Below are 27,343 nucleotides of genomic sequence, written 5' to 3'. Positions count from 1 at the left end.
TCTTTTAGAAGATGAATGTGAATTGCATAATCATAGATACGTTTTAGAATGATGAATTGAGCAAGTCAAGGCTTAAATCCTTGGGTGAAAGACCCTCAAGGAATGTTCCACGTTTTGGAATAGATAGTTTGACCGAGCTATTGAAAAAATCGATGATAATGGTAATGGCCAAGCCGGTGGGAAAATTGGTAATCATTGTATGCATTGATTGTTTTGGAGTGATGAATTGAACAAGTCAGTACTTATGTTTTTGGGTGAAAAACCCAAAAGGCCCTTGAGGAAGGTTTCACATTTTAGAACAGAGAGTTTGACCGAGTTATTGGAAAAATTAGTGATGATAGTAATAGCCAAGTCGATGGAAAATTTGGTTATCATTGCATGCATTATCATTTTCGGAATAACTTGGTTACTTGACGATAACATGAACATATTTCTTTTTATTTGTATGTATGTATGTATGTATAAATGTTAGTGTAGCGTTGACTTTCCTATAAGCTTTAGCTTACCAATTCAGTCGAAAAAACTTTTCAGATAATGAGCATTAAGATTGGAGTTGGGCAAATACAGAATCATCAGTGGAGATCGTTAATTTTTTTTAGTTAGTTATTCAGTCTCTTTAGGATTCAAATTTAGAACAATTTTATTTAATTTTGTTGTATTTGGTTTGTCTGTAATAAGTATCCAACAAGTAATACTACACTTAACATTTTAATTGGGTTCTAGGATGATGCTCTCAATTTTGATAAGTATTAATTTTTGTTTGTTTTAATTTTTTTTTTAATATTTAGTTGGTATGATTTAATGGTTCTTGTTTATTCTCATACCCTTAAATCAACATCTTGAACCGGGCCATGGATCGGGTTAAGGTTCAAAAAAATTTAGGGTGTGATAGGATAGATTAAATTTGAAGAAAAAAATGGTCAGTCCCTGACCTCTTAAATTTAAATGCTTGGATGTAACCTTCCTGATGATGTGGCCCACCCTCAATTGTTGATAATAGCTATAAAGAGCTACACAAAAAAGGGGCTACAAAGGATCTACTCCCAAGCACACCTACCACCATATTCCTCCCTCTTGAAGTCTAATTTCTACTTTCCAGACTTTAGAAGTGTTACCAAAAATAGCCTAAAGATTTGGTGGGGGTAAGAGGATTATCACGTGGCGGGGGCAACACCCATTCTTACTTGACTACCTGTCACACTGATGGAATAAAGAAGATAGAGAAACCTCGGATGTCATCAACACTAGCAGGAGATTGGCCGTCCACGACAATCAAGTGGCCATGATGGTGGTTTTAGGATTTTCCTTGAATCTCTTTGGCCTGAGTAAGCTAATTCTTTGTCCGTTGTACAGACACCTTAGAATAACCTCTATTATTCATTCATCTATTATTCCACAACAATTTGTGGGGTTGATGAAAGGAATCCTATTTTGAATTTCCCTTCAACTATATATATCTAGAGTCATTTATCAAGCAATGCATGACTTCTCACGGTGTTTTCACCTCTATCCATGCCTTCTTTTCTTCTTCTTCTTCTTCTTTTGATTTCCTCTCCGTTTTACAATCTTCGGCTTGATCGATCCTGAACCAATTGGATTTCATATTTTTTACATAAATTAATCAAATTATCTATAATAATTAAATTTTTGTTGCATATATAAAAGAAGATTTTGTGGTTAAGCATTTATTAATCTGCTTTAAAGTAGAAAAAATATAATGATTATTTATGTAGGTAAAAAGAAATTACCTCAACTCTAAATTCATTTTTCGAGGACAATCTCCTTTTCGATCCTTGCAAAAAGTCTTCAATCTACAAGAGTTTCCTAAACTAAGGCCTTCCGATGATCAAGTTAGCAAAAAAATAAGAAGGGCTGAATTAGAGTACAAAATAAAAGTCCTTACCTGTGTGTTGATATCTATATTTAATACTGCCAACGGATCAATACCACTCCAATATCGATTTGAAATTTTTTAATCTTGTCTCTGATCCAATCAAATTAATGAATATACAAACCGAATCCAATCCGTTTCATTTCATCCTTAATCCGAAATTGATTTGATCCAAGCACATGCCTTATTTTCAAATTACCAGTGTTCAAATAATTTTAAAAAATCCACTTTTCAACTGCAAATAAAAAATATTTATATGTTTGGATCTTATTTTTTCGGAGCAGACTAGGATACATTCGATTCGAAAATCTGATTTTTCATGTTTTTTCAGATTGAATAAGTTTGGACATCAGATATATTTCGGATCATTGCCAATCTTATCTATATTTATAGATTTTTTAGAATTCTTCTAGCATTGGTAATTTCTTTCTTTGAAAATTTTACACATGTCTCCCAATCCTCCTTGAATTAGGATCTTTTCATCTTTATATTATAAATTCTGTGATGAATCATAATTCTTTCTTATGCTAATCTTCTTCTAAATTTGCCTAACAATCTCATTTTAATTAGGATCTTGTAGATCCTAGGAAACCTTCCTCTTTAAGTCTATTCTTTTTTATTCTTTTTTTTTTTTTTAATTCTATGATCTTTCCTCCATATTAAGTTGAGTGCTTCAAATTGTTACACGTGTTGCTTAAGTTGAGTTCTCTTAAGAAATCAATTAAAGTGAGGAATGGATACCTACGTTGAATTTCTCTCTCGATGAATGATCTCACCTACTTCGAGGATGAGATGTATTTCCTTTCCGATTTAACCTTTTCTTGCCTTACTAGCCATGTAGAAGTGTTTTATTAGATAACATAATCACACATAATTATGCCCCCAAATTTAAATTTGCATATATCCATTAATAAATTTATAATAATATAATATTTTTATCTTTTAAAATCCTCTTAATAAATAATAATAAATAACCAAAAATTAATTTTGACTTTTGAGAAGTGGATAACTATATGTGAAAAAATAAAAATAATTTAAAATTAAGACGAGATAATTTGGACGAGTCAACTCGGTGTTCAACCGGGTTAATCGACACAGAAAATGCGGAATGCCCTAACACAGCGTACATATAACGCATAAATTGGTATCTTAAGATCCAGCCGTCCATGTTTGAAGAATCCAACGGTTAAAACTGCTTTATAGGAAACAATGTTTCGTGAAGTCGTGATGGGGAGTTCTATGAAACCCTAATTTCCTGATATCCAGCCCAATTGTTTGTGACTTTAGAAACTGAGAGAAAGACAGATAAGATAATTCTCTTTGCATTTCCTTTTCTCTCCTTTTTCAGCTTCAAAGCTCTCAGCCATGTCGGACGAAGAACACCACTTTGAATCGAAGGCTGATGCAGGAGCTTCGAAGACTTATCCTCAACAAGCTGGAACAATCCGTAAGAATGGATACATTGTAATCAAGTCTAGGGCTTGCAAGGTTTGTTTATAGATCTCTGTTTCTTCAGATCTGTATTTCTACTTCTATCTATGTGTCCGAAACGATTATCTGACCAGTTGATTTTATTAGGATTTAGTGTTTTTGTAATTTGAGTTTCTAAGATCTCTATTATTGTTTATCCATGTTGATTTCGTTTCAGATGTGAGTGTTCAGGTGTTATTTCTTACGATTTGACTCAGATCCTTGAGGATTTTTGGCTGGATTGTCTGTTTTTGACTGTGATCTTATCGATTCCTAGAGTTTTGTGGCTATCGCCACTTGGATTTATTTATTTTCTTTGAATTTCTATTATCTTCTGAGTGGATCTCCATTTTTCTTGGGAAAATAACATATTATAAGTGCTTTGTTGAGGAAAAATAACAATTTTGTAGGGTAGAAACAATTCCTTACAAGATTAGAATTAGTTTGTTTTTATTTTCATTCCTTCTGATTATTGGATTAGGAATTGTTGATTTCTCCTTCAGATGATCAAGTTCTCCCCCCTCATCTTATGTGATGTGCTTGTTGCTAGAAAGAAAAACCAAAATAAGACAAAAAGAGAAAGAAATTTCATTTTATTAAAATTTCATAACATGATGACTTGTCTGATTCGCTGCACCTCATTGATTCGGTTAGAAAATTTGTATGTGGTAATATTTTTTTCTTATATTTTGTTCTTTATCACCATTCAGCTTCCTTTGTTTCTATATTTTTCTTGTATTTTTTTCCCTGGTTCAATGTAATGCTTTATCTGAACACATAGGTATCATAGCATAATCTTTACGCAGCAATTGCATGGGATTAATCTGCACAATTCTCAATGATCAACACTGGTTGGGTAACTTCAAATCTTCACTATTATAATGAGAGAAGAAGGCGGAGTAGAAGTGGTTCAACACCAAAATTTTAGTGGCCATAAATGCCCACACTTTTATATTTCAGGCCATTTTAGTAACAAAGCATGAAAATTGCAACCTAATACCGTACAATCACGTGGCTTAGTTTTCAAAATTACAAAAGTATACCTTTTAATTTGTAATCTTCAAAAACCCTTTAATCAATATTTAAGTATCAAATAACCCCTTTTGATACATGTGCGTCTGCAAATGCCACCATCTAGTGTAGATTTCAATTCAATTATATAACTTTATTGTTCATAAATGCCCACACTTTTATATTTCGGGCCATTTTAGTAAAAAAGCATGAAAATTGCAACCTGATACCGTATAATCACGTGGCTTAGTTTTCAAAATTACAAAAGTATACCTTTTAATATGTAATCTTCAAAAACCCTTTAATCAATATTTAAGTATCAAATAACCCATTTTGATACATGATTGTTTGCAAATGCCACCGTTTAGTGTAGATTTCAATTCAATTATATAACTTTATTGTTTATAAATGCCCACACTTTTATATTTCGGGCCATTTTAGTAAAAAAGCATGAAAATTGCAACCTAATACCGTATAATCACGTGGCTTAGTTTTCAAAATTACAAAAGTATACCTTTTAATATGTAATCCTCAAAAACCCTTTAATCAATATTTAACTATCAAATACCCCCTTTTGATACATGTGCGTTTGCAAATGCCACCGTCTAGTGAAGATTTCAATTCAATTATATAACTTTATTGTTCATAAATGTCCACACTTCTATATTTCGGGCCATTTTAGTAGAAAAGCATGAAAATTGCAACCTAATACCGTATAATCATGTGGCTTAGTTTTCAAAATTACAAAAGTATCCCTTTTAACATATAATCTTCAAAAACCTTTTAATCAATATTTAAGTATCAAATAACCCCTTTTGATACATGTGCGTTTGCAAATACCACCGTCCAGTGAAGATTTCAATTCAATTATATAACTTTATTGTTCATATCAAGCAATGATCCTTTTTTTTATATTATAGAAAACTGTAGTCTAAGATTTCCTTATTCTAGTAAAAACCAAATAGAAGTTCCTATTACATTGTCAGAGTTCATCTCCTCCTCCTCCTTTTATAGGCCAACCTTGTCTATTGAGAGGTGTGCCAAGGGGTTGCATGGTTCACCAAATGGTGGATGGTGGACGGTGGATGGAGAGCATCAGGTTCCGTCTTTGTTTGGACTCCTTGAGTGAAGTAGTTTTGGTTTGATCTTTTGGTAGTACACTTTCTGGTGATCTAAATCATAAATGAGATTGTCAAATCAAATTTGCTGACCTGGCAAATTGGGATGTGGTAATTGAACATCTCGAGTGTTTCATGTATTATGGATCCATGCTCTTGAGTGATATAAGAGTAGGGCAGAAATTGGGTTGGATTTTATCTGAAACCCGAGTGATCCGAATCCGAATTTAGCGGGTTTGTACCTTTGGAGTAGGCCTGAATAAAAAATGGGTTGATGTCCCTTGGTCTGAGTCGGATCAGGGTTGGATACGGATCCATCCATATATCCGCTTAGAACCGAATGATATATTGCATGGAAAATTTTATTTTTATGTTTTCAAAATATTTTTTTCTCCAAATTTAATATAACATGAATTCTTATAAAATAAAGGATTTATAATAATAAAATAGAATAGTATAGCAATTAGAAAAGAAATATAGCAAATAAAGGATGGAACGGTACAAAATTATCCAACTTGATCAACCCAAATCAAGTTATTCTGTCAGGTCAGATTCTGATCCAGATTTAATGAAAGCAAAATGGTTCAGATATGGTTTTTGCTAATTGGATCTGAGCCCCATTTGAATCTGGATATGGATTTACTTAGATCCTGCTGAACACGACTCATTTTAAGCCCTATATATGAGCACCTTTCTTTTTGCTGTTGAGTCCATATTTTTCTTGAGTGCCTTGGTGAATCCCATATGGTTGTACTTCCTGTTGTAATATTGAGAAAGGATGCTTACTTCTCTTTTGCTGCAAAAGTAGAATCTGAAGGTTTTTTTTTCTGCCCTTTTTTAGTGTATAATCTTAGTATGTGTTTTCTGCTACAGGTGGTTGAAGTCTCAACCTCCAAGACTGGCAAGCATGGTCATGCCAAATGCCACTTTGTTGCTATTGACATCTTCAATGGCAAAAAGCTTGAAGATATCGTACCATCTTCCCATAACTGCGATGTAAGAACTTGTTTCTTCTAGTATTCCCCAAGTGACGTATTTGAATGTGTAATTTTTTTTTTCAGGGTATAAATGTGATTATACTTTTGTTTCAGGTTCCTCATGTTACTCGTACTGACTACCAGCTAATTGATATCTCTGAAGATGGATTTGTATGTTCAATCTTATTATGTTATGCTGCTTAGCTGTCTTGATTGTTTCAGTTGATTTTTATGTGATAATATGTTATATTCTTCAGGTGAGTCTGCTCACTGAAAATGGTAATACCAAGGATGATCTGAAGCTCCCAACTGATGATAACTTGCTCACCCAGGTTTGTCAACCACATTTCTTTTGTCTTTATAGCATGTTGTTATCATTGCTTTTCTTCTATTGCCTCATTTCCTCAAATTCCATGTAAGCCACTAATATGTGTTGCAATGATGATGATTGTGATGCCCATCTGTTTTTTTTTTTGTTGCTGCCATGGGTATTTGCATTATGTATTTGTATTCATGGTTCTCTTTAGATAATTTCTTTGCAGATTGATTAGAGGTATATGTCATTGTTTATATGGTAGTTTTTGTGTCTACTTGATTATTTCATTTATTACAACAACAAAGCCTTATCCCAAAGATTTTTTGGGGTCTAAGCAAATCTTGTTCCTTCATTCCACTCAGTCTAGAGCTTTTTTTTTTTTTTTTTTTTATATTTTATTTTATTTCTGAATTCATATTCTTAATTTAGCATGATATCTTAAATAACCAAGAGATTTGATGGATGGATTTCTACAGTTGACTCTGAAAATTCATGATCCAGATTTTATTGGACTCTTGAGAATCAGTATCTAATGCATTTTATTTTATTGATAAAAAAAAAAAAAGTATCGAATGTGTGTGTTATATACTTAACACTAAGCTGATAGTAAAATATCTTGTGGCAACCATATACATTGGTGGAGATATATGAATTTTGTTAGGTATTTCAACTTGATGTTTTGTAGATCAACAGAGTCCTGTGTAATAAGTATCATTTATTGTTTTTTGATTCACCAGGCTATCTTCTTTAAGAATATTTATATATTTTAACCATGTTGATAATATTACTACATTGTTTGGATTGAAATACAGATCAAAGATGGTTTTGCTGAGGGAAAGGATCTGGTTGTGACTGTGATGTCTGCAATGGGTGAAGAGCAGATTTGTGCCCTCAAGGACATTGGCCCAAAGTAGCTTTACCTTGTTTGTTTACCAAAGACTCTTTAAAATTTGAACTGAAGATTTTTGTAAGAGTTGTTTCTGCTTGCAATTTCAGTTCAGACGGGTGGATGATACATAATTTAGTAGTAGCTTTGTGGGGATTGGGTTTTATTTGATGGGATCGAAACAAATACCCATCCATCTTCAAAACTTATTTTACCTATTTGCTTTATATTCAATATTATTAAAGTTACTTTAATCATTTTTCATAGTATGTATGGTGCGCACCAACACCAACACACACCTCCAAGTAAGTTGATATCTATCTTTACAAAAATCACCGCCAGTCCATTCAAAATGTACTTTTTACAATACATCAGATGATCTTTTTTTCCGTTGGTTGCACTTTAATAAGGCTATTTTACAAATAGAAAATGAAGAGTTAGCTTGTTTTGCTTCTGGTTTTAATTGTTAGTTTCTAAGAAATGGAAGATCTTTTATATAGATTTAGAGGATCATCTGCGTAGGATGTTTAGTGCTCATTTGAGCTAAATCACCTTTTTATTAACCAATTAGAGGGTGAAGGACGGTCTTTGAAGAATAGATTATTCTTTGTAACTGGTCCAAATGACATTTGTTTGTGTTGTGTTGGATTATTTCCATTAACGAAATAAACACATTAGTTGAAGGATGTAGATGACCAATAGCAGGCATCAACACAAGACTGACATCCCAAATTTTATTTTAACTTAAACATATTGATCGTCCTTCCCTCTAAAAGTCTCTAGTTATCAATATTATTTATTTGTAACTTATATTTGCTATGTTTTCAACAATAAAAATATCTTTTGTGCTAATGATTTCCAATTATGAAGATTTCTCTAACGTTTTGATAACATTTTTAAGCTGAGTTTTTTCTGATGAAAGTAAAGTTTTTGTCGTGTGATGACCAATAAAATAAATGTGTTACCCAGAAGATAGATAGACTTTCTACACCAATATTGTGCGAAGATAGTGCTTTGATGTATTAATTTGCTTCTTATCAAATGATTTTATAGCTAGCATCACTTCTCAGGCTTGAATTGGATTCAAACCCAGAAGATCAGATTCATTCCACAAATTGATCTATAATTCGTAGAGGGCTCAACGTCACATTTCTGTATAAATTGAAATATTAAATTAACGCCTTGGCATTACTGCTTAATGCGAGATAAAGCATGACCCCTGTAAATCTTCTTTTTTTTTTTTCGCATTGCTTATTTACATAGCCTCTGGTAGTAACCCATTCGGAAGATGTTTTTTTTGGTGCTAACCATAGTACAAAAATTTCTCCAAAATAGATTAGATTAATTTGATGGATTAATTGGCAAAATAGCAATTAATCATAGAATATGATCATATTTTTACCCTTCACCTTCAAAACTTTATTTTCTTGTAACATTCAAATCTCAAGAACGAGATGATGGGTTTTGGTAAGAAACCAAAAATGTCATTTGTCTATTTTTCTATGAAACTTACTCGAATTTATCCGAATTGAACCCTTGCCAACTGATAACTGATTCCAAAAAAAATTGATTTGTTCTTCTCAAAAAAAAAAAAAAAAAATGAAATGCTAGAAGCAAATTTCAAATAAAACCTCTAATCCCAATTAGCCATAATTGGGAAATGATGGTACCATACTACATGATAGTAGTGCATTAAATATTGTGCAATCTTTTTTCTTCTTGAGACTAATCAATATCTCAGGCATCGAAAACATGCAAATAGAACATAAACACTGGCATTACCTTCAAATTGTTTGAGGATTAATATCTGGTTAGTTTACTCCATTTCCATGAAAGAGGTCAGGTTGAAGACCGGCGAATAACAGTTCCAAGCCAATCATCAGGAATATCCCCTCTCATTTCCCCCTTTAACGCTCTTAAAGAGTGGTCTGTAGCAGCCTGTATCATGGAAAAAAGTTAATACTGTCAATAATTTTGAGAAAATTAAAGTGGGAAACGATCACAAAGTCTTTACCTTCACAATGTACACATCAATTCCAAGTTTTGCTATCATTGCAGCTTCTGATATCTTGGTCACCATCCCTCCAGTTGTATCATGGGTGGCTACCGTAAATTCAACTGTCCATTACAAAACTTTTGTGTTTAAGTAAAATCTTTGCTGCTATCGATAAGAAAGTTTCTAATAGGTTTGCAAAGTGAAAAATAAAATAAAATATTACATAACTGGGAAGAAAAATGCTAGCAGGAGGACGACAGTAGGCGAGTAACAACGATTGACTCAATTGGGAATTTTTAAACATTCTCAATTAAGGGAATCAGACTATTAGTAAAAACTAGAAGAATTCAATCAACTCGCAAAAGACATCAAATCAACTTGGACGCAAATCCCTCTTCCAAGTACATGTTTTGATGAAAATTTAGTACATCTGAAACTAAACTGGGCATTTGACAAAGACAGCATCAATCTGATCTTTAGAACCAGATTTTTCTAAGACATCATGGAGGTTGAAAGTCGAGCTAGTTACATCACTTGAGAAGTATTGGAATTTGGCTTTGTTTGTTCTTATTGTTTTATTCTATGCAATATAGATGTCGATGAAGACGCCAATCCTACCAAGACCAAATGACATAAACTTTTGTAGAACTATGTAACAGAAGTGACAAACTTTAGCAAGAATCTAGACGTTATTCCAAAAGAGGTGTGCATGTGAAGTCCGACTGTCCTCGCTATTTAAGTTGTTCAATGACATTCTCAAGACTAAGAAAATGACAGACAAATGAAGGAGATAAACTTATATATAAATTTTGGGAGTTGTACATGATTGCACCAACTGTCATGAATCAAAATTTTGAGCCATAGAATGGAACTATGGGAGGGAGTGATGTAACAAAGACTAAGACAAAAACAAAGATGGTGGAGAACAAGTACAACTACATGATAGGGACGCCAACATTGGGTGACCTTCGTTCTTCAGACGCTTATGCTATGCTTGGATTGAGAGAAATGGAGAGAAGAGAAGAGAAAATAAATGAGTTTCTCTCCATCTCTCCTATTTGGATTGTTAAGTGGGGAGAGAAGAGAAAAGAATTGGAGAGGAGAGAGAAAAAAAGGTGAGTTCTCTTTCTCTCCTAAAGTGGAGAGACTTTTTTAAGATAATTTAAAATTCCAAAGTTTTTTTTTTTTTTTTTGAAAAGTTAAAATTCCAAAGTAATTCCAAGTTCTCTCCTGTGAATCCAAACATGGTTGAGAGAAATTGAGTTTCTCTTCTCTCCACTTCTCTAGATCCAAACACGGCCTTAGTAGAAATGATTCGTGAAAAGAGGAAAAATCTCTATGTAGTCTTTATCAACTTAGTAAAAGCAAATGATAGAACCCATGGTTCATTTGATGGGAATTGGAGACAACTGAGACCTGCGTGGATATATTCATGTATATGAATTGCAATTTTAGTAAGGACACAAAGGGATGAGGCATTAGTTAAGATAAAAAAATATCGACTATGACCATTTCCATTACGGAGTTATCTACGTTTGATTAACCATGGAGATGGAGAAACTGAATGGGTTCCAATAGATTTAGAGTATGATGTCTACGGAGAGATGTGCTGGCAAACCTTTATCTGACTGAAACATACTAATCAAGGGAAAGAGAATTCAAAAAGATAAAATTGTACTTTATGAGAACAAAATGTTGGAATCAAGAAACAACAGTTCGTTGAAAGAGTGTAGCAAAAGTGAGAGAAATCAAGATGAAAGCTGCAAGAATTTTAGTGTAGCACCAATAGGGTATAAAATGAAGTCATTCGAGAAGGTTTTGGCATGCACAAAGCAGACTAAAAATGACAGTGTAAGTAGTGCTTTGGTGAACGTTAAAGGATCTTAAAGAACAAGAATAGTAAGAAAATATTTAAAGACACATGTCTTAATAAAAGATATAACTATGTATTGATGAAATAAGATTCTTGTTGAACCTAGTTGTTGGGATAAGAAATTGGAAATGATGATGATAATGGTGATAAGCGCACACACAAACACTTCAGTTAATGTTAGACATTGGCACCAAAGTGTTAAAGAAGAATTCTAGAAAAAGTTTGTCAAGTCTCTTAACGAGAGATTGGCAGGAATTTATATTAACTGATAAAGTGAATGGACATAAATGCCCTTACACATAAATATAGAAAAAAAGAAAAACTAATATTACTAAACTAAATTATTTCCAATACTTCCCCTCAAGCTAGGAAAAATATATCAACTAAACCCAATTTGACAAGATGAGATTTAGTGACAGAAGGACCAACAAAAAATTACGTATGCATGTCGGCAAGCTGATCTGAAGAAGGTACGAAGACTGTCTAAAGATCACCAGATCGAACCTTCTCCTTGAGAAAGTGAATATCAACATCAATATACTTAGTTCTTTCATGAAGAGCTAAGTCAGAAACAAGCATGATAGCAAACTTGTTGTCGCAGAATAATGTAGAAAAACTAGAAACAGGAAATCCTAACTCTATAAGCAAAGATCGAATCAAAATTAGCTCACATGTGCCAAGGGCCATAACATGATACTCAGTTTCAGCAAAAGAATGAGAAACCACATTCTATTTCTTATTTTTCCACGAAATAAGGTTATCACCATAAAAATACAAAAACCAGAGGTAAATCTCTCCTATATGTAAGGGAACCGGCATAATCAGCATCTGTAAAACAAGACAAATGCGGCTAAGTATTGAAAGAGTAGAAAAGTCCAAGACCTAGACGCGACTTCAAGTAGCGAAGAATACGATAAATGACATCAAGATGAGAAGTATGAGGAGTATGCATGAACTGACTGACCACACTAACCGTAAAGGACAAGTCCGGTCTAGTGTGTGTTAGATAAATTAGACGACCTACAAGTCTTCGATAAGAAGAAGGATTAGATAAGAAATCATCAGAGTCAATATGAAGACGATGATTCTAATCCATAGGTGAGGAAGCAGGATGACAACCAAGCATCCTATTGTCCTGAAGAAAATCCAATGTGTATTTACGCTGAGATAGCGAAATACCATAGCTAGAACAGGCCACTTCTATCCCCAAGTACTTGAGTGGACCCAAGTCCTTAACCTCAAAAACACAACCCAATAGCACCTTAACTCTGTTAATCCACTGTGCATCATCACCAGTAATAATAATATCATTCATATAAACCAAGACAATGGTGCAAGGATCATCCACTCATTGACGAATAAAGCAAGTATGATCTGAATGGCATTTAGAAAATTATATAAATAAAATAACCTCAGAAAAACACGAAAACCAAGTTCGCGGGAACTGCTTCAGGCCATATATAGATTTAAGGTGACATACCTTCCTAGAATACTTCCAATAATGACAAAACCTATGAGGGGAGTCCATATAAATAATCTAAGTCAAATCATCATTCAGAAAGACGTTCTTCACATCGAGTTAGTGAAATGGCCAAGAGTGACATGCAGTTAAAAAGATAAGAAGACGAACTGTGAAAATTTTGGCAACCGGAGCAAACATGGCACCAAAATCTTTTCCAGGAGTTTGTGTAAATCCCTTAACAACTAGGCAGGTCTTATACTAATCAACAGTCCCATCAGCGAGATTTTTCACAGTGAAGACCCATTTACAACCACCAACGGTCTGCTTCCTAGATGGAAGGGTAACGAGCTCCCAGGTATTATTTATCTGCAAAGCATCCATCTTAGCAGTCATAACTTTAGTCCACTGAGACTCTCGCAAAGCATATGATACAGATTGAGGAACGCGAATAGAATCAATGGTTGCAAGGCCTGATAAGAGGAAGAAAGACCCTGATAAGAAACAAAATAGAAAATAGGATGATTAGTCACACATCCCTGCTTACCTTTGCGAATGGCAATAGGCTAATGAGAGTCAGAAATAGAAGGAATACGAACAAAAATGTGTAAAGGTAGGAAATGATATACCTGAATCCAAGGTGGAGGTTGGCAAAGGTGGAGGAGGGTAAGTGCAACGAGTATAGACCTTAAGCATCGGCGAAGATGGAGAAAAAATGGGATAAGACAACACTATAAGAGACGGGTTCTGCAAAGTAGATGTGGCACGAAAATATGAAATATCTTCAAAGAAAGTGATATCAAGAGAGTATGACACGGTGAGAAACGGGATCATAACACCGATACCCTTTTAATATAGAGGAGTAACTTAAGAAAATGCATCAAATAGCTTTGTCATCCAATTTTGTGCGATTAGGAGTTTTGTCCTAGACAAAGCACGTGCACTTAAAAAGACTTGAGGTGTAATGGAAAAAAGTATCCGATCAACTAAAGGACATGAAGAGGTACTTGTCCTTCTAAGGTGCGACTTGGGACACGGTTAATAAGAAAAGTCGCAGTGAAGATAATCATATTCCAATATGTCTGAACATGCATTCTTCAAAGAAGACATCAAACAATGTTCATAAGGTGACGATTCTTACGTTCCACCACCTCGTTCTACTCAGGAGTATAAGGACATGTCAACTAGTGAAACATACCATGTTCATAAAGATGGGAGCGAATCCCATCAGATATATATTCCCCCCATTATCAGACCTAAAAGATTTAACATTAATATTGTATTGAGTCTGAATCATTTTACGAAAATTGAAAAAATAGGAAGCACCTCAAAACGAGTATGTATCAGATAAACCCAAATATAACGAGAATAGTCATCAATAAACATAATATAATATCGATGATCAATAAAAGCAATAATAAGGAAAGGCCCCCACACATCAGAGTGAACTAAATCAAATATTGCGTAAAATCGATGCATACAAGGAATATATGAAGTACGCGTGTGTTTAGAAAGTTTACACATAGAACATTAAAATTTGTGTCCACTACAAGAATTTTTTAAAGTAGGAAATAAATAACATAATTGTTGAAAATTAACATGTCCTAAGTGATCATACCATAAATCTAAAGAGTAAAAAGAAAAAGTATGGCTTCTAAAGAGTAGAAGTACAGAAACTGAAACTACAGTAGACTGAGATTCAAGCAAGTACAACCTATCCCTCTCATATCCCTTGTCAAAAATCATCCTCAAAATCAGATTCTAAAAAATACAATGATTAGGAAAAAAATTTACAGAACTATTTAGAGATTTGGTAATACTACTGACAAACAAAAGGTTAAGAGATAGGTGAAGAACATAAAACACAGAATCAAAAGAAAAACCAGAGGATAAAAGGATGGTACCCTTATTGTGGATAGGTGTATAAAGGACCCATCAATAAGGCGAACCTCCCTATGAGTAGGAGGAAAAGTAGAAGACGTAAAATGGCTAGACTTACCGATCATGTGATCAGAGGCACAAGAGTCAATTACCCATGTCAAGGGAGCAGAGCCAGATCAAGTGACATAAAATGCAAAGGATGTACCTAGAGGCGTGGTAACTAAGGCCACAATCAAATATGAGCGAGTATGAGCATGAATCTAATCCCGTACAATAGTTGCAATCTGAGTCTGAAGTTGTTGAAGTCAATAGTACCAAGGGAAGCAAGAGAATTAGTGGGAGGAACCAGTGATGAATCCGCAATGGTAGCACGGGGAGCAGAATACCCCCCAAAGTAAGAGTGGTAGGAGATCGCAACAGATGGGGATAGAGCTGAAAACATCGGGCCTTCTCATGGTCAGCCTTCCCACAATGACTACAAGTAAGACTACTCCCTCGACCACAACCCGCCCCCCTCGGCCATGACTCCCAAAGCCCTGGGTACGAGAGTCAAAAAAACTCGAATTGACTATTAAAGTCGTCTGATCTGTTATTGGAGCAAAAAGGATACCGGGTGTCTGAGTCTGTGAAGGAACTATACAACGACGACCCTCATCACCAACAATAGTCGCAAATGTCTCAAATACGGATGGTAAAGGAGAGGTGTTAAGAATCTGGATTCATAATGCCTCAAACTCATGATGTAACCCCATAAGGAACTTGTAAGTCTGATGGCGAGCAATCCTCTTAACTACATACCCAGTTGCCTCCACTGATAACTCGACTATAGACTTATAATGAGTGCTCCTCCTATCGAGACTGACGAAACCCAAAATAATCGGCCACACTTTGTCCCCTGAGTAGCCTAGGCAATATCTTGATAGAGTTCATATATCTTCAAATCATTCCTAGCATGAGTGTAGGTCTGAGCGAAAGCGGACCACAAAGATGAAACGGTCTCATGATACATAAACATAATATAGATGCGTTGCTCTATGGAATTAAACAACCATCCAAGAATAGTGCAATTGTCAATCTCCATTATTCAAATTTGGGATCAGTCGTGGGAGGCTTATTAATAGTGCCCAAAAGCCATCCGGATTTTCTGCGACTAACCAAGTAGAGTCTCACAGACCGAAACCAAGACTGGAAATTGTGACTGTCCAAGAGAACAGTCGTAATACGTTGGGCCGTAAAATTGTATCCAAAAGGAGTATGAGATTCTTTGTTCTCTTGATTCGATGACATAACTCTCGAGACAAAGATATAAAAGAAAAGTAGAACAAGAATCAAAACGACACTCACATCAGCCTCACAAAGAAAGGATCTTTGTAAACTTGAAGAACAAAGTTGAAGGCTGAATATTTGGTTTGAAGGGAGGTCTTGCATAAACCTAAATCCACCGTGCAATTATCGAGAGGTGTGTGGAGGGAGGGGGGTGCAGACAACACTATTCCAATCACACAAAAAAAAATACCACAGCAGCCCACAACATTCCACTGCAATCCGTAGCCGAATGGCAGCAGCAGCCAATGCGAAGCCCTACACAACAGCAGCAAGGTCGCAAATGCCCTACACAGCAGCAGCAAGATTGCAAATGCTTAGTGGTAGCAGCAGTGAAGTCGCAACTCTACACAGCAGCCTAGTTTCAGCCCAAAACAATCCACTGGAACCCTACATAGCAGCAATCAATGTGCTGATATCTAATGGCAGCAGCAGCCAAGTCGCAGCAGTCCCATAACAGTTATCGCAACATGCAATTAAGAATATAGGGCCAAAAAACAAAAAATCGGAAGAGAAAAAACCCCCCCAAAGGGGAAACCCTCAAACATAAACCTGCTGCTAGGTTTGGTAGTAAGATCGAAAGAATGAGAGGGAGAAGGGAAAAGAGAAAGGGTGCCGAGGGAAGTGGAAACTCAAGAAGAAATCCAAGAAAAAAAATCTAAGGGTTTTTTCTTTCCTGTTCTGATGCCAAAAAGAATTCCAGAAAAAGTTTGTCAAGTCTCTTAATGAGAGCTTGGCAGGAATTTATATTAACTAATAAAGTGAATGGACATAAATGCCCTTACACATAAACATAGAAAAAAAGAAAAACTAATATTACTAAACTAAATTATTTCCAATAGTTAGAGACACAAAATTCTACAAACCCCACATGGCAACAGGTCTGTACAATTTATTCCACTGAATATAGAAAACAATCAATGAGTTTGTATTGGTGTGAAGTGATTTGGCACAACATCTACACTAGTAGACCACTTGAAAAAACTTTCCATCATTCAAGCTTCATATAAACAATGCAGTCTTAAAGACAAATGATGGCACTTGTGAAACAGAGTTTTGGTGAAGGTTCAGGACTCTAAAAGTGTGAGAAAAGCTGAAAATGAAGTGGATTTAGGTGGTATAAGAAAAGATATGAAGATGGGTGTCTTGATAAAAGATGGAGCTCTAGATAGAGCTGGAAAGCGTAGATAATGATTATGACAATCAAAATGAAGTATAGAACTAGAAACAATGTATTTGGATAAGCTGATATACAATAGAACATAAAATGATACATGGAAACACAATATTTGAATACATGAATGTTTATTTGGAAGAGTAAACCAGCTGCCTCTAAAACATGGGAAAATTTTAGAAATGGAGCGTAGATGTTTGCCTTTAAAATTGCTGAAATTAATAAAGCATCAGGATTTGACGTCTTAACAAATAAGATTATTTAAAAAAAAAAAAAAAAAACATTTACTTAAAAACATGACATCAGCAATTTTTGGGGCAAAGGAAAACAAGTAAGCTCAAAAAGTTCAGAAAATAATTAATAGTAACGTTATATATTTATCAATGAAGTACATAATACCACCATCAGTACTCTATTAAGGACTTTTCTTGAAAAGTATCAGTACCCTATCAAGTTGATACTATTAAGCTAGCGTATAAAAATGTCTGCGTATAATGCAATGTGCAAAAGTGGATCAGATAAAATTAACTCAAGTTGAAATATGAAAATCAAAGTATCCCCCTCACTGACCTTGCTTATTCATCTTTTGTGGCGCTGGTTTCACAATAAACCAGTTCCCATCCTCATCAACAGCTGTTAATTTTAGAAAATTAGTTCAGCTGGCCCAAGTTAGCAGAAAAATCCATCCAAGTGTATAAAACATAATATGAAAAAAAGGTAGTAACTTCCTGAATTTACTCAAAATGGAAGTGGAAAATATGAATAACAATAGAGAACCATGCATGTGCATAATTTTAAGGGTTAAATGAAGCACTCACCAATCTCCCTGAGGAGTACCGCATCGGAGTCTGTAGGAGGACGGTCGTATACTCCCGAAACATCTGTCTAATCCCACAATATATAGGAAAATGTGAAGAAATGTGTTTCTTATACAGACAAGTGGAGGGCCAATGAATTAAAGTTTTTGAAGCAGCAGATATGGACAGGTGTGATGGTGTCAACACGGGTTGACAGATATATATTACTCTACAATTATATTTAAGGATGCTAGTACCCTCAACGTAATATGTTTAATTACAGCTGTCCAAATGTAGGTCATATCAACATACTTGAAAGTTGATGCTGGTCCCATCCCATAAGCATATTTCTGGAGCAGCAATTTTGAACCAAAGAAGTAAATCAATCACCGAGTCCAGGATCTTTCAGTATGTTGATATGTGAGCATATGTTTGGTTCATATGTGAGCCATGAGGTGAGGCAATGGAGAATGAGAGACAACAAAGAAATGAGTGATAAAAAGATTCCTACAATCGAGGTACTTGTCCAATGACAATTGTTGGAGAAAAGGTGTATTCGATTGTTATATACATACTTTCTAGAAATGGAGTTTGATCATCTGATATAAAACATAAGCTAAGTCAACAATCAACTGAGTAAGTTTGTTATTACATAGAAGTTCGGAGTTATTAACGGGAATATAGGCAACCCACGTCAACTTGGCCAAGTTCCATATCAGGCAGAAGAATTTTGAACATTGCCTCATGTCAAGAAAGAGGCAGATACAGAATAAATAAAAGATAATGTTCTCGACTGGGATCAACTATTGTGACAAGGAGCTGCCATTTTTCAAAAGATTGCCATGTCAGACAACCAGAAATAATTATGTCAAATCTCCAATTTATCTGTTTCTTGTTTTAGCTATTTATCAACTGATCATATGCTATTAGTGTAATTTTACTATAGGCGATTTTTTTTCTGAATTTTGACAAACTGATATTTGTGTAATATAATAATTCTTCTAAAATTTATCAAAACAAATGTAAGGACAATTTGGCAATGCTGGTCAGATACGTGTTTGATACAATGATGCATGCCTGTGTCAAAAGCTTATTTTAGCCTGGATACTTTGAAATGGGATACATCCGTGTCATATCCATATTAGATGCTTCCATTTTAAGTGTAAATGCCATTCCCGGCTGAATCCGGTATATAGTGCATCTAAGTTACAAAGGCATGAACAAATATATCTCTAATTACACTGTGGATACAAGAAAAACAACATATTCAGGCTTTAATAGCTCTGCAAGATGACGTATAATCACATCGCCACTCAATATGGTGCAGCCCTGCTCATTTAAGTGATTATAAAATCAGTAATAAATGAATGTTACATTGGAATAACAAGCAGCAAGGAACTCACCAACATTTGCTCAGAGAAACTGAACCTGTATGTGGTCAAACACTGCATCTCCATGCAAAACCTTAAACAAAACAAAAAAAGTCTACTATAAATCTTGGAGTCCGTGCCTCTCTGGTCAAAACAGACCATGAGTAGAAGAGAAACATAAAAGGAGTAATTTAACACGTGGAATGCCCATATTTATTATTGAATTTTTATTAATATTTCATCTCACTTCTAATAACAATCTGCACCACTTTATTTTCAGAAATAACAAATTTAACTGGCAGTTGGAAACGAAGAAAAATTACATATATAATTTCAAGAAGGTAATGGGTGTTGGACCATGAAACCAGAGAAGAAGTAGGTGTAAAACTAGAACCATGGAGTTTACTGTAGAAACTATGCATTTTGAGACAAGTAGGACAAATAAAAGATATGCAGTGCAACTTTAGTAAGGACTAAGGACACTTAAAGATGAAATGTGGCACAAGTATTTGAGTGTCCGACAAAGAAAAACAAATATTCTATGTGAAAATAAGAACAATAACATTGCATTAACTACATACACCTTGATAAGTAAAACCCTTGCTTAAATAAACAATGTATTTAAGTACTACTTTCAAGCATTATTATATTTTCTTAATTGTTAGCCCAACCTTAAATCTTCAAGATAAAACTTTGATGATGAACGAATAAATTACAAACATATTTTTTTTATAGGTAAAGATAATTTCTTTAAGAAAGAAAATGAGGGTTGAGGTGACCACCCGAGAGGATACAAACAGACACAACCTGTGAGGTGACCACCCGAGAGGATACAAACAGACACAACCTGTCAAAAAGGGAAACCTAAAGAAAACATTACTCCAATGCTAAATTACAAACCCTATCCCACCTTACAAGAAAGTCCTCAAAGAAAGCACCCCTAAATTCCTTATATCACTTAGACCAAAAGAGCTAAAATATCCAGTTAGACGCCCTGAAGAGAAGAAACTTTCCTTTTGTGCGATTGTTTCTCTCCTTCCAAATGCTTTGGCACACAATGAAAACCCCATAACACTCATTGCGATATAGCAAAATTATACCCCCAACCCAACCAACTTCCAAACAAAAGCTGCATGGAAGAGGAAAAGCAAACTTCCACACCAAACAAAGACATAAAATAGGACAAAATATCCATTGTGATCTGACAATGAAGAAGAAGATGATCCGCCGATTCCCCTTCTGCTTTGCAAAGGCAATAAAAGTTTGGGCAGAAAAAATCCCTCTTAATCAAGTTGTCCTGTGTTGGTAGCCTACCAAAGGAAGCTAGCCAAGTGAAAACCGAGATCCTAGAAGGAACCTTTCCATGCCAAACGAAGGAGTGCGGAAAACCAATAAAGCACTTTGGAAGACCTGCCAGATACAAAGACCTCACCGAAAAGTAACCATCCTTTTGTACCCACCCAGTATCTGCAATCCCGCATCACCAAAAGAAGGCAAGGAATCTAAGCACCCAATCAATCTCCCCAAGCTTTCCACCTCCCAATCATTAAAAACTTTTCTAAAGCAAAATCCAACTAACCAACTCTCCTTCCCTACGAACAAAGGATTGAAAAATATTGCCTTTCTTCAAGGACACCTGAAACAACTTTGGGAACCACTCCTTCAAGGGCCACTCCCCATACCACAAATCCTCCCAAAACCTAACCCTGCCTCCTTTCCCTACCTTGAATTTCACCTTCTACGAAACAACGGGAGTTTCCTCCTTCCAAACCCCACACTCATAAGCACCCTTGGCATCCCCACATTCCCACCCAAGATTTTGCACCCCATACTTTTCTGCAATTACCCTCTTCCACAAGCTTCCTTCCTCCACAGCCGTTTCCCTAGCAAAGCTGAATTCATCAAACTAAACATTCTAATTCTCAGTCCACCATACTTCTTAGAAGTACAAATTCTCTTCCAACTCGCGAAATGATGTTTCCCCAAATCCCGTGCTTGCCATACCAAAAGAAGTCCTTGCACAACCTATCTAACTTTAACTCCACACTACTAGGCAAATAGAACAAGGAAAGAAAATAGTTTGAGATGGAAGACAAAGTGCTTTTAATCATAGTCAACTTCCCGCCTTTGGAAAGATACCTCACCCTTCAAGTGCTAAGCCTCTTAGCAATTCTTTCTAGAACAAGATCCCAAATCTCCTTCTTGTTATACTCACATCCCAAATGCATCCCCAAGTAAGACGAGGGTAAACTTCCCACCTGAAAACCAATCAAAGCCGCCGACTAATCTATCCCGAGAACCTCCCACAAAGCAACTTAGAACATGGCAGACTGTATATGCATTCATATATGAACATGTTAATATACTAAGAATACATCAAATAAGATGATGCATATATCTAACTAATCATAATTGATTTCTACAAGTGCATGCACATTATATGTACATTTTTTATTAGTCAATATTTTTATTACCTGTAATTTACATTAACAATTTATAAATTTCTACAAGTTTATCAGTATCTTTAGAATAATGTTATCAACAGAGAATACTTCAGTCAAATTTTACTATTTATAAAAATATTTCCACCTAAATCGAGCATTCTCATACCTAAATTTGATCATTTCGATTGAAATCCATTGTTCATTGCATTTGCGAAAATAATGGTGATTTCCATCAAAAAATATATTATATAAATGATATATATAGATATTAGTTAAATTTCATGTTGATCCTTGTGAACATGAAATATTTAGGTATATTTCGTGGAAATAAGATGAAAATTAATATTGTGTTTATTAGATTATCAATCTCCCTCCTAACCATAGTCTGGTATCATCAAACATAAAAGGCTATTTTAAAGCTTTACCATATCTCCCCATCATTTCCTTCTCTTTCTTTCCAAGACTTCTAGTTTGTAACCCACACTAAGGATGATGAAACAAATATTACATCTATTTTAGAAGATTGAGTCACTTTACCAACCAACAAATCTAAAAGGAAGTAAATAGATATCAAAGTACGATACTTTTGTAAAGTTCCACTTCCAGATCATTCAGTTTAATCTGTAAAATAAATTCTTTTCTACCCATACTAGATATAGCAATAGAAACCACAAATTCATCACATCATAAAAGAAATGTGTACAAAGACTAGTGATGCATAGTAATCAACTCTCAAAATACCAAAAGATTCAAACTTACAGGGATAAAACCGTAGTCGATAGCCTTAGCGACCTGAGATATATCAGCAGACGCTATCTGTGAAAATATACCAGTATATGTTTAAAGTTTCTGGGGATTTTTGCTATAAGGAATGATGCAAATAAACAGAAAATAGTTCAGATTGTCAATACAAAGAATCTAATAAATTATAGATTTATGTATGCTTCTAACATTTCTTTCACAAGTTGACCATCCAGAAGCAAATGGTGACATTCCAATAGATGGGATTCCTTCTGCAAGAAAAATAAAAAATAAATAAAAAATAATTCTTATTAGGCATGACCCAATGAAAAATAATTTCCAGTATCTGGCTGCCACTCCAGAAATGTAGGTTTGAGTAAGAAAATAATAGCAAGCATTGAATGAAGAGATAAGAATTAATCCAATCTTAAGAAGTTCTAGAAAGTGAATAAGTACTTTATCAGATATAAAAAGTTGAAGAAGAGTTGTGGGAGAATATTTCAATCTTCCTACTAGCTCATCCTTTATACGCGGCATAAATGCAGAAGGGTTTGACCCTCCATCTGATAGGTCTCATAAAGAGATTATTAAGTGGACCAAACCAGAGATCTTAACCATCACATCTGTTTGCTTTTTGATGGATGCTTTACCATATTGTTTTAGACCATCTAAAATAAGTGACGGTAAGAAGTTTTGGTTTGGAGATCTTCTAGGTCAACCCATAATGTTTTGTGTGCATTATACAGGCAAGGAAGACAGTTCCCATCTGCCCTCCACTCCTAACACAATAAACCCTCAAGAAGAAAAATATCTTGCTCAGTAGCAAATAATTATCAAGCAATAAAGATTACCAAAGCTACTGCAAATGTGTAAATAATGGAGGGCAGAGCCACCATTGAATAAGGGCCTTCTACGGCATGAAATATAAACGATCAAACTGGAAAAAACACTTTCAGCTACTATGCAAACCCAATAGCCAAGACTGAAATGCATCTGAGTAAGCTCACTTCCCAACAGTCATGTAAGAACCACAGCAAGACCATCCGACTTCATTATGACAACCATTTGGTATTTGGGTATAGTTACATTGACAGTGGCCACTCATAACAAGGGTTATATTTTATTTCTTCTATATTTTTTCCAATACAGTTTGAAAATCGACTTCGCTCCTAGAGAGAGAGAGAGGTACATTCTTTCTCTGTTCTCTACTTGCATCTATAATTTATGTTAAAAACATATCACAAATACAAAATAAACTGTAAAAATGCAACTGTGAAGTCGTTAATTGCGATTAGTCATTTATGTCATCGACATGTGTGCCTGTTTCTACATTAGAAAAATATAACAGCAGAATCCATACCTCTTGCTAGTGCTCTCACAATTTCAAGATTTAGTGATGTAACCTGAAACAGGACAAATAAACATAAGGATCCAATTCTCATTAGCTAAACTCAAGCAGAGTGAAGAGAAATAACAAATTGAGGAAAAGGGGGAACCTTTAAGTGGCCAATTAAAATGAAGAGAATTAGTTAATTTAGAGAGTATAAAGTAAGTAAATACTGAATATTATATACCTAAACAGAAACATAAAAAAACAATAATAAATAAGAGTAGTTGTGCAACCATGACTAATTTCTTCTCAAATCTCTTCAAAATTGGTTATTAATGGCTAAAGCAATTTAGAGAGAAGTTCAAGACCAGTATAAAGGTTAGAAAATAGACCCTATCTATAATTCAATTTTCATATGAAATCCTCCGTAGTTGTCATGAACAGATTGGGGAAATGTCAAAATGTTCGTACAAACTAAAATTACAAGTCTGGAATAAACAGGACGCACAAAAATACAACATGATAGAAGTCCCAACTGTCGATATTTACCTTCAAGCAGCAAGACTCCATTAGCATAGTAATGGGTAAATAAATAACATTAAGATACACCTACAGAATTTTAAAAGAATTAAAATTCCTGTAAGGTTGGTAAATAAGGCCCCAACCTTCTAGATTGGACTCACTTTCAGGTGCTATATATAATTCTTAACTATTTACAGTTGAACATGTTGAAGTTTGAGAGTCCATTGTACCAAACTCAATGACAAACAAAATCCAAATCACCTACAAGTGTGGAAAGTCTGCAATGTAGCAAGAAATGAAAACCTAACATAATTAGGGAAGATTAAACAATTAGAAATTCTTGATATAATCTTCTCGATGCTGTGCTCAAGATCTTAGTATAGAGTATACAAATGAGGCTTTAAGCTGCATACATTTTCACCCTCAATGAATTGGTACTTATTGGAGCCAGTGTATGAAAGATTTTCAGGAATTGGTGACATTATTAGGGATTTCAAGCCTCTTTTAGATTATGCAACCAGGGGTACAAATGAACTCATTCACCTAGCTGAGTACACCTCACGGCCTTTTCCTAGCAAAACACGAGGATATAAAGGTTATTATTGTGGATACAGACTCAGAAAACGCAATGGATGTGATCAGGGATCTTCGGAAGTGTCCGTGGAATCTTCATTGTAGATTAGATTGTGCACACATCACCGGAAGCTAACTGGCCATCTAATTTTTTTTCCACATTTTGTAACATGGATGATGGCATTCTATTGCACCCTTATGATTTCCCAATTGATCTCTCTTGTTTGTCGATAATGATTAAACATAAGCAATCATCTTCTAATTGGCGAAAAAAGGTGATAACAATGGATCTTACTGAGATGCGGGTGGCCACAAAGCCAGCCTTGACAAGAGGCATGTGCAATCCTCCTTTGTGAACCCCAGACCTACTAGCCTGAAAGTGCCCAAAAGAACCTACAACCAACAATGAACAACATGAAGTAAGCCAAGATATACTGAAAAACTATCTAAACTATAGAACAGTAATTATGACTTTAAGGAAGTAACCTTCTTACTATAAAAAACTTTACCCTTACCATTTATTATATTCTTTAAATTAGAATCCATGTATAGATACAAAATTATGAGTTCAACAAAAAATCAAAGAACCCGACTCTTCTATCTTTAGAGAAGTTCCAAATGTTAAGCAACATATGCTAACCTGCTCCATGTACAACAATAAAGTTGCTCGACTCTAACAATGATTGATCTCCAAAATCATCTGCAGCAGTAGAAATTTCCGAAACTCCAGGCTGCTTACTCCAATCCATCGTAGGGATTTTTAGAGAAGAACTTGACTCCATCATCGCTTGCCTCAACTGTGAAGAAACGGTTCCAAGATTTTCTCCGTTTATCTTTTCTACTTCATGCTTACAAGTAATTGCTGCACCACCTGGACTAGAGAACATGTATAAGCATACATGAAATCTAGACAAACATTTCTGATGTTTTTCTTTAACTCTTTCCTTACCATGTCTATAACTGCTTCTTAAAAGTTAATCTACGAAAAAAAACAAAGTTTTGCTTTGCCAAGTATTTGCATCATGAATCTTCATAAAAGCTTTGCAGTGACTTTTAGCCCAACAGGTTTCTAGGAATTCTAAAGGGAAAATGTAAGAATGTGCAAAATTTTGCATTGTTTTACGGTCGCAGATGGCATCCAAGCACCAGACGCTGCAAATTTTTGTTTTTATGTTGATTTACTGCTTTTCACAGGTGTAACACAAAGGGCCTAACTCATAAATTACCTGTAAAAGGATAAAAGATGTGACTACTGAAATTTAAAAAAAAAAAAGAAAGAAAAAGCTGTTGGCGATAAATGATACATTTTCAAATCCAATTGAAAACGAAAGTGCCATAGGCCCAAAGGAATATCAGATAAAATCCAAGACACAATCCTCATCAGTAATCACACATTTATCCCAACTATTTGAGATCGGCAACATGAATCCTATTTTGCCAAATATCAACTCTTATCAAGATCTATTTCTGATCCAATCATGGATCATAGAAAGATCAAAATTTTATATATCATTGGATTAGCAGTGTCACAGAGAAAATTTAAAACACAAATTTATCCCAACTATCCGAAATCGGCAACATGAGTTCTATTTTGCCAAACATTCAACTGTTATCTAGATCTATATATTCTGTAAAGGCGGAAGTGTATTCAGAACTATCGATCTGAGTAATCGTGGATCGTAGAAAGATCTACGTTTTATATATCGTTGGATTAGCAGATTTACAGAGATTATATATCAGAATAATCAAGAAATACAAAACTTTATCGATCTATAGTAATCACGGATCGAAGAAATATCTATGTTTTATATATCGTTCGATTAGCAAAGCCACAGAGATTAAATCCGAATAATCAAGAAATACAAAACAATTATGGATCAATTATCTAATTTGATTGAATTTTAATGTTTCTAACTCTGAAGTAAATAAAGAAAATTCATGATTGAAGGTTTTGAATAGAGAGAGAAAGAGAGCGAAGGATCAAAGAACACAGACCGAGTTTTACGATGCAACGAAGGGGATTATTTAGGGTAATAATCTGGTTGTTCGAGAAGCTTGGGTTTTTGCTTCCCGATTCATGCTCCATTGCTTTATTTCTCTGTCTGAAAACAGTTCCGCTGAGATCTGATCAGGACTGGAGAGTGGAGAGTGGAGAGTGGAGTTCGAGTGATAAGTGGTGAGTGGACTCGGT

General features: G+C 34.8%; 3 protein-coding genes across 3 annotated transcripts; 1 reads left to right on the top strand and 2 right to left on the bottom strand.

The window, feature by feature from the left end:
* Positions 1-3,141: 3,141 nt before the first annotated feature.
* Positions 3,142-7,926, top strand: LOC147401307 (eukaryotic translation initiation factor 5A-2-like). The gene is made up of 5 exons (XM_086442530.1): positions 3,142-3,379; positions 6,364-6,486; positions 6,582-6,638; positions 6,725-6,799; positions 7,596-7,926. Exons 1-5 carry the CDS (start codon positions 3,257-3,259, stop codon positions 7,695-7,697), a joined length of 480 nt encoding a protein of 159 aa, XP_086298656.1. The 5' UTR covers positions 3,142-3,256; the 3' UTR covers positions 7,698-7,926.
* On the bottom strand, positions 7,540-27,343 carry LOC147401305 (Amino acid kinase family protein). The gene is made up of 12 exons (XM_086442529.1): positions 27,148-27,343; positions 25,793-26,023; positions 25,448-25,545; positions 24,088-24,130; positions 22,938-22,999; positions 22,746-22,802; positions 19,601-19,636; positions 19,424-19,501; positions 18,194-18,260; positions 17,946-18,008; positions 9,684-9,787; positions 7,540-9,607 (listed from the first exon to the last, which is right to left on the bottom strand). The coding sequence occupies exons 1-12, from the start codon at positions 27,236-27,238 to the stop codon at positions 9,509-9,511; spliced, it is 1,029 nt and encodes a 342-aa protein (XP_086298655.1). The 5' UTR covers positions 27,239-27,343; the 3' UTR covers positions 7,540-9,508.
* LOC147401306 (uncharacterized) lies at positions 13,072-17,939 on the bottom strand. The gene is made up of 2 exons (XM_086442531.1): positions 13,627-17,939; positions 13,072-13,491 (listed from the first exon to the last, which is right to left on the bottom strand). The coding sequence occupies exons 1-2, from the start codon at positions 13,829-13,831 to the stop codon at positions 13,259-13,261; spliced, it is 438 nt and encodes a 145-aa protein (XP_086298657.1). The 5' UTR covers positions 13,832-17,939; the 3' UTR covers positions 13,072-13,258.

The sequence above is a fragment of the Akebia trifoliata genome, chromosome 5 (genome assembly GCF_017979445.1).
Source record: "Akebia trifoliata isolate Shusen 1 chromosome 5, ASM1797944v1, whole genome shotgun sequence".
NCBI lineage: Eukaryota > Viridiplantae > Streptophyta > Magnoliopsida > Ranunculales > Lardizabalaceae > Akebia > Akebia trifoliata.
Note: the sequence above shows the minus strand (reverse complement) of the source record. Positions and strands in the feature narration are given on the sequence as shown.

What these genes read in the sequence shown, in the direction of transcription:
- LOC147401307 (XM_086442530.1), top strand. Translation starts at nt 3,257, where the DNA reads ATGTCGGACGAAGAACACCACTTTGAATCGAAGGCTGATGCAGGAGCT. An exon ending in TCAAGTCTAGGGCTTGCAAG is followed by an intron (nt 3,380 to 6,363) that starts GTTTGTTTATAG and finishes TTTCTGCTACAG; the next exon opens with GTGGTTGAAGTCTCAACCTC. An exon ending in ATGATAACTTGCTCACCCAG is followed by an intron (nt 6,800 to 7,595) that starts GTTTGTCAACCA and finishes ATTGAAATACAG; the next exon opens with ATCAAAGATGGTTTTGCTGA.
- LOC147401306 (XM_086442531.1), bottom strand. Translation starts at nt 13,831, where the DNA reads ATGATCCCGTTTCTCACCGTGTCATACTCTCTTGATATCACTTTCTTT. An exon ending in AACCTCCACCTTGGATTCAG is followed by an intron (nt 13,492 to 13,626) that starts GTATATCATTTC and finishes GTTTCTTATCAG; the next exon opens with GGTCTTTCTTCCTCTTATCA.
- LOC147401305 (XM_086442529.1), bottom strand. Translation starts at nt 27,238, where the DNA reads ATGGAGCATGAATCGGGAAGCAAAAACCCAAGCTTCTCGAACAACCAG. An exon ending in TCGTTGCATCGTAAAACTCG is followed by an intron (nt 26,024 to 27,147) that starts GTCTGTGTTCTT and finishes TCTCTAGTCCAG; the next exon opens with GTGGTGCAGCAATTACTTGT. An exon ending in TATTGTTGTACATGGAGCAG is followed by an intron (nt 25,546 to 25,792) that starts GTTAGCATATGT and finishes TGTTGGTTGTAG; the next exon opens with GTTCTTTTGGGCACTTTCAG.